The sequence below is a fragment of the Papilio machaon genome, chromosome 10 (genome assembly GCF_912999745.1).
Source record: "Papilio machaon chromosome 10, ilPapMach1.1, whole genome shotgun sequence".
In the NCBI taxonomy this organism is placed as follows: domain Eukaryota; kingdom Metazoa; phylum Arthropoda; class Insecta; order Lepidoptera; family Papilionidae; genus Papilio; species Papilio machaon.
In genome coordinates, this window is record NC_059995.1 from 1,323,832 (window position 1) to 1,337,516 (window position 13,685).

Below are 13,685 nucleotides of genomic sequence, written 5' to 3' on the forward strand. Positions count from 1 at the left end.
GGACGGAGTCGCGGGTAAAAGCTAGTTAATAAAAAAAATATTTCGGTTTAGTAAAAGTTCATTTGATCTTTGCCTGAATAACAAGCCATTAGATAAATTAAGGTAACTAAGTCAAAGCAAAGGTGTAAGTTTTGAATGGCGAGAGCACTTCTTTACGCGACAAGACATTTGCGAGATCATTAGTAAAACAAGGTGTAGCGTAGGCGCGAAAACCCACTTCGTTGCAACGTCGACTGTGATTTTTTTTTTACACGAAAAGGAGGTTAAGTGAGAATGTCATCGCGCTCGGTTTTGCAATAAACATTTCTAAGTTTGCGGCAAAAAAAATATTTCTTACTTGACAGACTTTATTGGAAGACAACCTCTTTTAATTAGAGTTAGCGGTGAATTAGTTACTTTACAGAACATAGTTAAACCATAAGTTTAGTCGTATAACATTCAAGTAATCCCACTCCAACACCATATTTTTTCCTTGTTCAAGCCCTCATCTATCGATTAACACAGCACCTGCCCGGTTATTGAATAATCTTTATGGGTAGAGATATTCTTGTACACATCCGTAAAAGCATAAAAGTTAATTTTCACATGCAGAGTCCGTTACCGTCTAGGTAAGTTAGCGTGGGCGCTCGTGGGCGTATATTTATGTCTGCCATGGCATTCCTGCTGAGAGTCTAGCGAAGACGACAACTATAGATCGATAATATACGATAAACCAACCAACTATCCCATTATGTTATAATAAAGAAAGTATTGAGAAATTACCTTTTAAGTTTTTAGATGTTTGTGTATTGAGTTTTAAGAATGTAATAAAACAGGCTTTGAAAAATTATTTACATAGTAAATTTAGTGCAGAAGGATGCTATAAAGAGCACTCGATTACGAGGTTGTATGCGTAAAAACTCATAGATATAGAGACTTACAAGAGCTCTTAGTATCGCCTTTTTTGTACATGCGAGAAAGATCTCTGGCAACACTTGATAGTTTCCAACGTACATATTATAAATTTTACTTCTTTCTTTTCTTTTCAAAGTTTAACAACAAAAAAAACTTAATGGAAAACTAATTTAAACAATAAGAATTACAACTTAAGAGTTTCTCTTATTTCAATTGCACACCAGTAAAGTTGTACTTAGTTTTCAAGTTTTACAGCTGTAAAGAGGACAAACAATTCAATGACTTACTCCAACTTTGTTCGCTATAGTTGACAACTTAAGACTTAAAATAGTATTATTGTCTCGTATTTTAAAAGTGATTCACACTTAAATTTTACAGGGACCTATTTAAAAACCATTATAAGCTTACACCAAGATATATTTCTTACTGTTATAAAAACCGTTGGTTTCAGAGACAAAAATCTCTGTATTATCTTTTACAAAACAGAGATAGCAACCTCAGAAACCTTCAATAAGTCTTTAGTGATAATAACTAACGTGGCTTCTTAGTGTGGATGTAGTGTGAAATAATACTAAGCAACTGTTTCGGTAACCATTAAAAGACTGTGAGTGCAGCAATCAGTGTGTCTAAAAACTATTTTTATGAATTCGAGTCCAAATCAGATATGTGTATCCTAGTTGCATTGTCAATGCTCGTAAACATAGTTACAACATATAAAGAAGAAACTCCTAGTCCTAGAGAATCTAAGTCTAGACCAAGCCTTACAGTATCGGGGCGCATCAGCTGTGCACGTGTGCCGGGTCTATTTCCGGTGCGGGTGAACGTTCTCCGGCCTTGCCCCGCCGGCCGCCGCGGTCAACAACCGGCCCGCTGCTGCGCGGCCTTGGACTGCATTCGCAAATATCGGGACAAAAATGGCACATCGGGATTAGTCGAAGGGCTAAAAAACGCGGTCACACATCGCATCACTCAGGAGTAAAAGATTCGAACGACATCTGACTTTTCACAATGATAAAGTAAAGCTATAATAGGTACAAACGCAACAGTAATAAATACCCATAAGAACCATCCTAGGCAAATGAGACAGAAAAATCCTTTAGGTTAAATGTTTAACTGAAATATCACAAATACAATCAAAAATCAACTGCCAGATCGAAAAACGACCCACAGCATAACCGCTCGGAATTCCTTTATCCTTTTCATAAAAAAAAATGTCAAAATTTATTATTACATCCGCCGCGGGCTTTACCGTGTATCGTATCAACTTATGATATGTTGACAATAACATGTTAGACAGGATATCCGAACTCCTTGTTTACTCGAGCCAAATAAAACGGATATAAGTTACAACGAAGGGAACATGATAAAGCAATGCTACAAAACCAATAATCTTTTTATTTTATACTAGCTGTCGCTCGCGACTCCGTCCGTACAGAATTAAATAAAACACAAGTATGTGTTCTTCCAGACTATGATCTACATCTATGCCAAATTTCAATGAGATCCGTTGAGCCGTTCCAGAGATACCTTCAAACAAACATCCATCCATCTAAACATTCGCATTTATAATATTAGTAAGACAACTTAAATCAGCGCTTGAAATAGTTACTTGTGCGGTTTTAGTTTAGACAGTCTTTTACATAAGCCAACCATCAATAGGGATCTCTACTAACGTATAGCTCTCACAGTTATATGTTAGTTTAAATTTTTGCTGTAGTAAAACCTGATTACTTATTAACTATTAAATATTTTTTTTTAATTCACTTACCACAAAACAGCTGCCGTACATATCCTGTAACAGGAAAAAAAAGATTAAATTAGGATTAAATATAAACGTCATTAAAAAATTTAAACCTCTATTATGTCTTTAAAAAATAATATTCTGTTATTAACCACTTTAACAGCATAAAATATCTGCACATATCTTAAAAAGTCTGTTCTAAAATTACCTTACACGATATTACAATAAAGTATAACCTAAATATAATTTAATTCCAACAAAAGGGAAACATATTAACGCCATTACAAAAGTAATGAAAACCAGTTAAATGTACAAGGTAATTTCTACAAGCTCTTTGTATCATAAACGAAACGAATTCAAAAAGATAATGGCAGGGTGCCGTTAAATTTTATCTCTTTTCGATACGACTGTAGCGCCATAAAATCTGCAATACGCTCCGATGCGAATTACTAAATGATACCGTGAAAGTTCTCCCAATTTGTTAAATATAATTAACCTACCATATATTTTTATCCAGTTTATTTACGCAGAGAGAGAGGAGAAGATTTTCTGTCTGTCTCTGTCCAACGATTAGGTGTGAAAGAGTATATAAGATTTTTATTCTACTTGGCTTAAACTAGTCAACCTTTAAGTTAATAGGAATTACAGTGGTTTATTATAATACTAAACAGCAATCTAAATTTAGTGTCTAATAAAATTAAATCCAGTTAACAGAACTTTTTTTAGTAAGTATATTCCCTTACACAATGTAACAATTAAGTGTACAGTTTGTAAGGTAGTAAATCTTCCCCGTCGTTGCACAAGAGAGAACGCCGATTGATGGCGCGTGATTCGGACGCGTGACTAGCGGCTTTGAAGTGTTACATGCTTTGATCTTTTACACCACGGAATACGATGAGAACGCTTTACTAATCGTTCAGGACTGAATGACGTCATTAACGCCGCTACTTCTTTATATTTAAAACAGTTGAACATCTAAAACTAATTTAATTATTTAGGTGATTTAATAAAGAAGGAATTTCCATAAAATCCACTCTTAATAACTTACTATGAGAAACCTTTGTAATAGTAATTGGTAAAGTTTAAGAAATGGCGATTTAAAAATTATGCTATTTTGATCTTAAATCTAATATATAAAATTCTCGTGTCACAGTTTTCGTTCCCGTACGCCTCCGAAACGACTTGACCGATTCTCATGAAATTTTGTGAGCATATTCAGTAGGTCTGAGAATCGGTCAACATCTTTCATTTTTTTTTAACTGCTCGCGGACGGAGTCGCGGGCGACAGCTAGTATAAACCTAAAACTTTACAGCGGGAGCCATTACTCAAATTAATAAACTGGGTTTCAATTCAAATTCAGTGATTTCGCGATATTTGTTCTACTTATCGCAAAAACGTCATCATGTTACGACATTTAATCCGGATTCAATATTTCTAATCCAGGCAATCTCCTAATCGGATGTAGTTAAAGACCACAACACCCGAACCGTTACTCAATATTTATTATCCAATTAAATTGCTCTTCTCAGTAACACTACGAAGCTTTCAAAAACAGTTTTAAAGCTATCGTCGGAGAGTTAAAGTATTCTTTCAGTGCCTTCATACTGTATACAAAAGGCAGCGTGTCGGCGCAAGTCGTGATATCCGTGAAATCACGAATAAAAGAAACCATTTCTTTTCATCAAACTAGGTTATGTGCTTTTTACGTTCTCCGGTATCATTAGTCGAGCTGAGGGAACGGCCAGCCTTTGTCAATCGATACTTTGCGCTTGTGTGCGTCGCGGCACTGCGAGGGTTAAATTTTAACTGTTAAATGTAACATTACTTCCATGGTAAACTATTTTTAGAGTAATAGAAATAAAAAAATAATTAGAGAGGTTCAATAAATTATGTTATCACGCCTATTATGGAATGACGAACTATTACAAGAGAGAATATAGATGGTTGTGGCCACGATCCTCAGAAATGAGAAATACGACTTAAGGATTATACAAATAAGGGACACTATTCAATATATGAAAATCACCTTAACCAATATATAAGTTGACGTCTCCAACATACAACGGAGAGCGATTCGAATCGTTAACGACAGAGTTCTTACTGATCAGCTCGACACTATGGCGTTGCGGAGAGACGTTAGTTCTATCTGCATTTTCTACCGTATTTACCTCGGGGAGTGCTCAGAAGAATTGTTTGGAACAATCCCTGCCGCCGAGTTCCGTCATCGGACGACCCGACAGACCGCCAAGTTCCATCCACACCATCTCGATGGCTGGCAATCCACAACCGTGGTGGAATGGTCTGTCCTCGGCGGTATTTCCAAACCGCTACGACTTAGGGTCCTTCAAGAAGCAAGCGTATCACCATCTCAAAGGCCGACAACGCATCTGCGATTCCTCTGGTTTTGCAGATGTCCATGGGCATCGATGAACACCTTGGTGTTCTCGCTGCTTGTTTGCCCCCTTCTCTTATAAAATAAATAAATATTGGATCTGATTACATGACCGCAATTTGTAACCTATTTTAATTGTAAAAATCAACAATAGAAGAATGTCACGTGATAATTTCCGTTCCAAAAACTGCGTGTACCATGTCACCGCTTGCGTGGTTGGCAATGAGCAAACAATGGGTACATTGTCGGCTGATGAAGTGGCGGCAAGCGGAAACTTTGATGTCAGTCGTGTTAGTTAATCTACAGTTATAAATGCCAAGACACTAACGGCCCGTTTTATTAATTGGAATGCAGCCCCACCGGAGTCTTAAACCGTACAGAGTTATCTTATAGTATACTTTTACACTTCCACTCAGATTGGATTGATTCTTCTTTGTAAACCTAACCAGCTGTGTAATGAAAACAATTCGTAGTTGAGTTTTAAAATCTAAAGATACTGCGCATATTTCTGCTGGACAGAATTTATTTAAGTCAAATAAAACCAGACCGTTATCCGCCGCATCTGAGACCTCGCATCTAACCACTACGTATGAGACCAAAACCGCAAGAAATCTCGTTACAAGCAAGCATATTACAAACGGGAAAGCAATTTGTAGCAATAAGTAGTTACATTATACAAAATTATTACTAGTCTAATCCGCTAAAGTATATTATATTAGTAAATAATTCTAGAACAAATTACATGAATGTAATCCAAACGTAATTGAAAAGAGAGGCTTCGTCATTTTTCAGGTTAATCACTTTGAAATTGTATTTTACTAAATGTATGAAATACGAGCTTAGGCCATAAGTCTATACATAACATTAGACTAATGTATTGTCGAGCCCTTAATCCTTACTAATATAAATGCGAAGGTAACTCTGGCAGTCTGTCTCGCTTTCACGTCAGAAGTACTGAAACGATTTAAATGAAATTTGGTATACAGAAAAAAGGCAAAAAAGGCTTGTAAGGGGTTGGAAGTAAGGGTGGAAATTGGTATGGAAGGATCGTCATTTTTACAGTTACAAGCTTGAAACTTTTTAGGCTGTTAATTTAATAAAAATGACATTAAAAATTTAAAAAAATTTACCTCAAGTTTGTAAAATAATTTCAGAATTTGTTTTATTGTAATCTTACTACAGTGAAACCTGGTTAAGTGAGACATCAAGGGACCTGCAATGTCGTTTCACTTATTAGAGGTATTCCACTTACCCAGTGTCTCAGATATTCAGGTATAAATAAATATCTGTCTCATTTACAGAGGGTTCCATTAATAGAGATGAGAATACAGGTTATTTCAGTTATACAGGAGCGATCATTAAACAAAATAACGTGTTATGTATGTAAATGAGTTTTTGAAACTAAAACTGAAGGTAATTGAAGCTCAAAATTCGTACTTACGTACTTGGAATTACTTGTGGAATTTGTGGGTAGAATAAGAATGAGTAAACAAACAATGTTATCTCAGTTACAGAGGTTTATGCATATAAAATTTACTCGCTGTCTCAGTTATAGAGGTAACTATGATGATAAATCGAAAGAACAAATCCCAGATATAGAGGTTTACCTCGTCCCACTAACAGAGGTAATTCAGTGCCAAAGTGTTGGGACCTCAGCATGAGTTCCAGTTATGGAGGTTTCTCACTTATCCAGGTCCCACTTAACCAAGTTTCAGTGTAATATTATAAATGCGAATGCGTGCGTGCGAAAGCTAGTATTTTATAATTTTAAGTAAACTACTACCCGAAGACAGCATTTTACGCGAATGTAATCGCGGGCACAGCTAGTACTACATAAGCCGTAAAATCATATTTAGACGCTTCTGTTTATACAACAAAGGGCTCGTGATTGTAAGTGTATATAATAGTACCGTAAAATGCGTAGTAACCGTGACAAATTTAATCCCAGCTTAAATAGAATCCTCGTATAATGTCAAACTTCTCAGTAACACTTGCTTTAAATGGCTTCTCTTTTAAAAATAATTAACGTTTGCTATAAAATTAATTATATTAAGTGAAATTAAACGACGCTTAACTGTTTAACTGCCATTTTCTTTACTGAGGGTCTGCAGTGTATACGACTCTTCCACACGTCTCTTTTTTTGTAATTATGTACAACGTTTATTAATACAAAAAATGTCTTTCTTTATCCAGAAGCAGGAGTAAATTTGTTGAGCAATTCATCGCTAAGGATAGCAAAACTTCCAGTGGCACTTCACATGAGGCACACAAAGCATATAATAAAACATTACATCAAATACTTCACGTAGCTAGGAGCCCTTGCACGACTCTGCGACAAAAAATCTCTGAAAGGAGCTCACGTCAGCCCAAGACGCATTCGCTTACCGACAAACTACAAATTTTGCCAAGAATTCATAACAAGGGTAAAGCAACCCAATTGTTCACGTGCTAAGGTCGACTTCCGTGCAATCACAGTCAATGCGACCGGCAAAAACGGCATGTCAAAGTTCAAATTCGAGGGTTGTTTTACTGTTTGACATTTTTTTTACTATTATATTCTTTATGTGATGTAAATAGAACTTAGTTTCGCTTGAGGGTGTAGTTTTTTTGTGTACATTGTCGGTCCGATTATAGGTGACTGGGGTTTTGTTCGGCGCGTGTACTGCTTTTCTAGTCTAACAAACTTGACACGTGGCAACATAAAATTAAAGGTACGTGGCTTTTAGAAAAGCATAATGTTAACTTATTATAAAGAAACTTATTTGCCAAAAGTTATATACATCTACTGAAAATCTTCAAGAACTTCAAAGTTAAAAATACAAGACCTTAGTTCGGAAGTTGTAAAAAAGAAATAATTTGCTGTTCGAAGTTCAACCTGGGACAGACTGCAGAACGCGACAAAGCCGACGATCTCCAATTTGCAAATGAAAGCTCAACCCTAGCGCCCTCTTTTAATTATTAAAAGAGGTAGCAGCGGTCCAGTTCCTGTTATACATAATAAATTATATTTCCTCAACGTTACACTATAGCCAACAGTAAAGAAACGTTGGCGAAGCGTTAAAAAGACCCACGGACCTGCTCGGTTGTCCGAGTGGGCGGAGAGGTGAACTCCGACGTGGCGCGTCCCCGGGTGGTGGATAGGGGAATGCCCCGGCCTTATGCCGGGGTAGGGCTTAGGCCCCGCGAACCAAACACTGGGGGGGGAATGGGAGGACGGACCCCGGCGCGCACTAACCTGCCGTCGGGGAGGGGTGGGGGGGGGTATCCGTCCGAAACTAGGGGTGATGCGCCGCACCCCTAGCACACCCGTAACCTATGTGCAACCTCAACGACCCCCATCGTAGCGGCGCTATGGGGTACGAGGCCACTAGGACCGGAGGGCTTGCCTTAATTGGCCGGCCCGCGAGAGGGAAAACTCTATAAAACCCGACAGCGAAGTCGTTTAAAACCTGTAGATACCTGGCGACTTCTACAGTATGTAGCCTTGCTCTCTGGAATGGGCGTCACCCAGGAGCCGACCTTTGTTTCGTCCCACACTCGTGGGAACAGTATGGTAAAAACAAACAAAAACAAAACGTTGAGTGCAAGTGAAGAGGGAATGAGTGACTCGATGGTTAGTATTGAGTCAATATCGGAGAACAGTCGTGGGGCTAGCCCTACTATTAGAAAGAGACGGGGTCGGCCGCCAACTGCAGGCCAGTATATCGGTCTGGCTCAAGCAAAGCTGGCGCTTAAAGAGGCGGAGAGAGAAGAGAAACGACGAACAGATGAGGAGGAAGTGGTTGCCGCTTCCCGAGAGGCCCGGGCACGTGCCAAAAAGCTAAATCTACCGGCCCTGCCCTCCGAAGAAGAAGAGTGTCAGACGACAACCTGTCTGAGTCAGGTAATTGAGGATAACGTTGGCATCATCAGGAGAGTGGCTGCCACGTCTAAAAACTTGAAAGGCGGATATGTGCGAGCTCTGAAAGATGCGGCCTCAGAGATCTCCAAGGTAGTTCTGGCCCTTCAGAATCGTTCCACCTCGGACGAGACGAGAAGTCTACAGGCGGATAACGCCCGCCTCCATGCAGAGGTTGCGCAGCTGCGCAAGGAGATGGCTGAGATGAGAGAGCGCCTCCTTCGGCCGATCCCACAGAGGGAAACAGCCCCGCCGATTCAGCCAGCTCCTCAACCGCAACAGAGGGACACTGAGGAACTAGTGCGCACTATACTCTGTCAGGTGGGCACAATGATGAATGCGAGATTCGAGGCGTTAGAGGAACGGCTATTACCAGAAAAAAGGCTACGCCCCTCATTGGCGGCGGACAGACGGTCAGCGGGGACGGAGGCCTCGAAAACAAAAAGGCCAACGACGAGAGGGCAAGCCTCGGATGAAGCTTGCAATGAGGAGGTGGTTGAACCCCAAACCCTACCAGAAGAAGAGCCCCTGGCGAATCAGCCTGGTCAAAGCCATAATCAGTTGCCTTGGAACGTGGTGGTGAGGAAAGGGTTACAAAAGAAAAAACAAGGCCCATTAAGGACCCCCACTGCTGCAGAGAGAGTAGCTAAACTCAACCCTCCGAAGTCAGCGGCAGTTGTGGTCACACTGACGCCAGAGGCTATTGACAAAGGCATCACTTACAATGCCGTTATTGCGGAGGCTAAGGCCAAAATAAGATTGCAGGACATAGGCATAACAAATGAGTTATGCCTATGACGTCACGTACGTCAGTGGCAGCGGTTTACTGCAAACTATATTGCGTAAAAAAATAGTAAACAAGTAATCTGCTTTCTAAATTATTTCGCGGAGTGAAGTAAAGTGTGTTAACAGCATCCGTGATTATTATCCAATCATAATTCGCTCAATTTCACTAAATAGTTTGTGATATGTGTGAAACAGTTTTTTAGTCTTACCTTACAATATCGGTATAATTTTAATCTCGGCAGCAGTAAATTTAATCTTTAGCAACTATATATATTATTTTTCTAAAACCATTATTAGTGAATTAAAGTTAAAAAGTGATCGCCTAAGCTTTTAGTTAAACTATTAATTAAACTTTTTTGTAAAATATAAAGTGGCGCCATCTGTTGACTGCATCATGCCGAAGTGTCGTGCGTGTGGTAAATATACGGCGAATGCTGACTGTGTGCGTTGTACCAAGTGTGCAAATGTGTACCACCGCGGCTGCAGCGGCCTGCCTGCTGGCCCTATCCCTCTAAGGTTCGCTTGCCCTGGCTGCAAGGCCAAGAACGACGTCTCGTCAGAAAGCTCGAGCCCCGGTGATGACATAATGGCCCCCGGAAAAGGCGAGGCCGAATGTACCCGAATGCTCAGCGAGCTCATCCGGGAGGTCCAGGGACTTCGTAGCGACCTCAAGGAAACACGAGATGAGATAAAACAGTTTAAGGCCGATCTGCAAGCTTGCTGTAGACGTATAACTTCGGTCGAAGAAAGGGTTCTAGAAGTAGAAAAAAAAGTTGCCACTAAAACTATCGACAATGTTGATCACCTCGAGAATACGATAGCGGACCTGAGGATACAGTTGAATGATCGAGACCAAGAGCTGCTGCTGAATGATGTTGAAATAGCTGGACTACCTGAAGAGAGAAACGAGAACGTCCTACATCTCGTCAGCGTTGTAGCTGTAAAACTGGGGCTGACCCTAGAGGATCGCGACATCGTGCACGCGGAGCGGCAGGGCGCCGTGAGACGCAACCGCGGCGACGGTGAAGGCGCGCCGCAGCAACCGCGACCGCTCGTCGTGCGGCTGGCGCGCAGGGCTCAGCGCGACGCCTTGCTCCGCGCCGCGCGCGTCCGTCGCGGCATCACCACGGCCGACATGAACATTGCTGGGACGCCGAGGAAATTCTACGTCAACGAGCGACTCACGCGGAATAATCGGCAGCTGTTCGGTAAGACGCGCGAAGCGGCTTCCCGCTTGCAATGGAAGTACGTGTGGACAAAAGGTGGCCGAATATTCGCTAGGAAGGAAGAAGGTAAGGCTATTGAACGAATCAGTAGTGAAGAAGACATTAAAAAAATTTTTGGATCTTAAATAGTTGGTCAGTAATATGTAGTGATAAACGCTTTTACATCGCAGGGTGTACTTGTCTTGCACTGTTTCGGGTCCAGTACGCTTGCACTTGCCCTTTTTGTTGCCACTGTTGTTTTGTGTTATTGTATTTAAGAAGTACTTATTGTAATATTAAAAAAAAATGCTTGTTAACTTATATTCATTTTGCACAATATTTGACACATTACTTTTGTACAACCGGTGCGCCAACGACTTTTGTACAGTTAATTAATTTCTCGTTGTTTACATGTTTTTATATTTTGAATAAAATTGTACTTTTGTATGTCTTTTTCCCTACTTCTTGTATATCATATGTCTGTTGCAATGCTGTTTGGTTGGGTCTTTGCTATTTTGTTTTTAACTATTTCAAATCTTATTTATTTAGGTGTATATGGAATCTTATAATGTTATTATATTTTTCTGTGTTATATGGGAAGTTTATTGTGTTAGTTAATCTTTTATCGGAAAATATAAATTATGTTTTCATAAATAGACCGGTCAGAACCTTTTTATATATTATAATTAAGTCATCGATAAATCTATTTTATTTAAAGCAAAATTTGAGTACGTTCATTAACCGGCCTTAAGTCATATTTAAAGCTAGGTTATCTTAACGTCGGCTCACTAAACACATATTGTGATGATTTCGTGGCACTTGTCGAGCGCCATGCGTTAGATGTGTTGGCGGTGGGCGAGACGTGGCTACGCGCGGGCGAGGAACAAAGCGCCCCGCGTCCCGCCGGCTACCGGCTACAGCACGCGCCGCGTCCACGTTCCGTGCGTAATGGCAGAGGTGGCGGGGTCGGATTCTACATAAAACGCGGTATAAATGCGCGCATATACGCTCATCCCGTCGACCCATCGCTTATTTATGTCGAGCAAATGTGGTTAACGCTAAAGATTGATAACAAGATGCTCGCTATAGGCACCGCGTACCGTCCACCGTGGCTCGACGCCGACTCATTTTTTGACGCACTAACTGTATCGATTAACTCGTTAGCGGTCTGTGATGACATTATACTTCTCGGTGATTTTAACATTGATATGCTCCGCCCTAATGATGTGAAAGTTGGTAAGTTTAACACATTCTTATATAGCTTGGACTTAGTACAACTGGTGACGTCTCCTACTCACTTTACCGACCACAGCCAAACCCTGATCGATGTTATTTGTACCAATACGAGAACGCGTAGGATTGAGGTTGAACCTGTCGCACCTCTGAGTAATCATTCCTTATTAATTTGTGAATTACTCAGTGAAAGAAGTAAGATACACCCGAAAAAAATTAGATACAGGCCACTCAAAGATATTCCAATAGAAGATTTTAATTTAACATTAAATTCCATTGATTGGAACGAAGTAACTCGTATACAGGATATAGATCGTAAGGTATCATCATTCAATTTCTTTGTTAGTTATTTATTTGACGTATTTGCACCAATAAAAACCAGTGTAATCAAGGCACAAAACCAACCTTGGATAACAGATGTAATTAAATTAATGATGAAGCTTCGGAATGCAGCCCATAAACGGTATTTAAAAACAAAATTAGATTCCCACAAAATGTATTACAAAAATCTGAAAACTTTAGTTATTAATTCTATTCACAATGAAAAGAGGGCATATTTTGATCATAACATAAATAATAATTTACATAAACCTAAAATTTTATGGCATAATTTAAAGTCTACAATATTGCCGCCGAACAAATATACTCCTTTACCTCCCCATCTGGCTGACCCTGACAATATTAATTGTCACTTTCTAAATATACCGGGAATTCCCCGTGCTGACCCGTCTGCTCTGAGTTATTTCGACACACATCTTCATCCGAATAATACCATCTTCTCCCTTCATCCTGTTAGCGAGCTGTTTATTTCCAAAATTATAAATAATCTTAAATCAAATGCAGAGGGCATTGATGGTATTACTCTGAAAATGCTGCTTATGACGCTGCCACAGTCTCTCAGTGCGATAACTTCTATTGTAAATTGTTCAATAACATCATCCACATTTCCGAAAATATGGAAGACCGCTATAATTCGACCTTTGCCAAAAAACCCTAATCCTCAGGAATTGAAAGATCTTCGCCCGATCAGTGTACTCCCATTTCTATCGAAAATCGTTGAGAAAGTCGTTTGGATTCAGCTAACAGAGTACCTAGAAAATAACAGCATACTTCCCGAATTCCAGTCTGGTTTTAGAAAAAGTCACAGTACCACCACAGCACTGTTAGATGTAACAGACAACATTATCTCCGCTCAGGACGAAGGCCTGTGCACATTGCTGGTACTTCTAGATTTTTCAAGGGCTTTTGATTGCATAGACATATCCCTACTTCTTTCTAAAATGTCATATTACGGTTTCAAGTCGGATACAGTGCAGTGGTTTCAGAGCTTCCTCACAAACCGTGGTCAGTGTGTAGAAATAACTCGGGACAGCGGTCAGACACAACGCTCGGCTTACAGATCTCTTGAAAGAGGCACCCCACAAGGAACCATCCTCTCTCCTCTCCTGTTTATTTTATACACAGCGGATATCATTAAATGTATAGAAAATTGCAAATATCACCTCTATGCCGATGACTTACAAATATACGTTTCA

General features: G+C 39.9%; 2 protein-coding genes across 2 annotated transcripts in view; one reads left to right on the forward strand and one right to left on the reverse strand.

Moving 5' to 3' along the window:
• LOC106707985 (protein tweety) overlaps positions 1–13,685 on the reverse strand; it is a 62,161-nt gene that overhangs the window by 23,319 nt on the left and 25,157 nt on the right. Inside the window, exon 2 of the mRNA XM_045679704.1 lies at positions 2,663–2,686. The gene's annotated coding sequence lies outside the window, so the exon portion shown is untranslated. The remainder of the gene's footprint in view (positions 1–2,662; positions 2,687–13,685) is intronic.
• LOC123721314 lies at positions 10,092–11,063 on the forward strand. Its single transcript, XM_045679767.1, has one exon. The coding sequence runs from the start codon at positions 10,107–10,109 to the stop codon at positions 11,061–11,063; it is 957 nt and encodes a 318-aa protein (XP_045535723.1). The 5' UTR covers positions 10,092–10,106.

Bases quoted from the DNA above. Each gene is read 5' to 3' on its own strand.
- LOC123721314 (XM_045679767.1), top strand. From the start codon at position 10,107: ATGCCGAAGTGTCGTGCGTGTGGTAAATATACGGCGAATGCTGACTGT.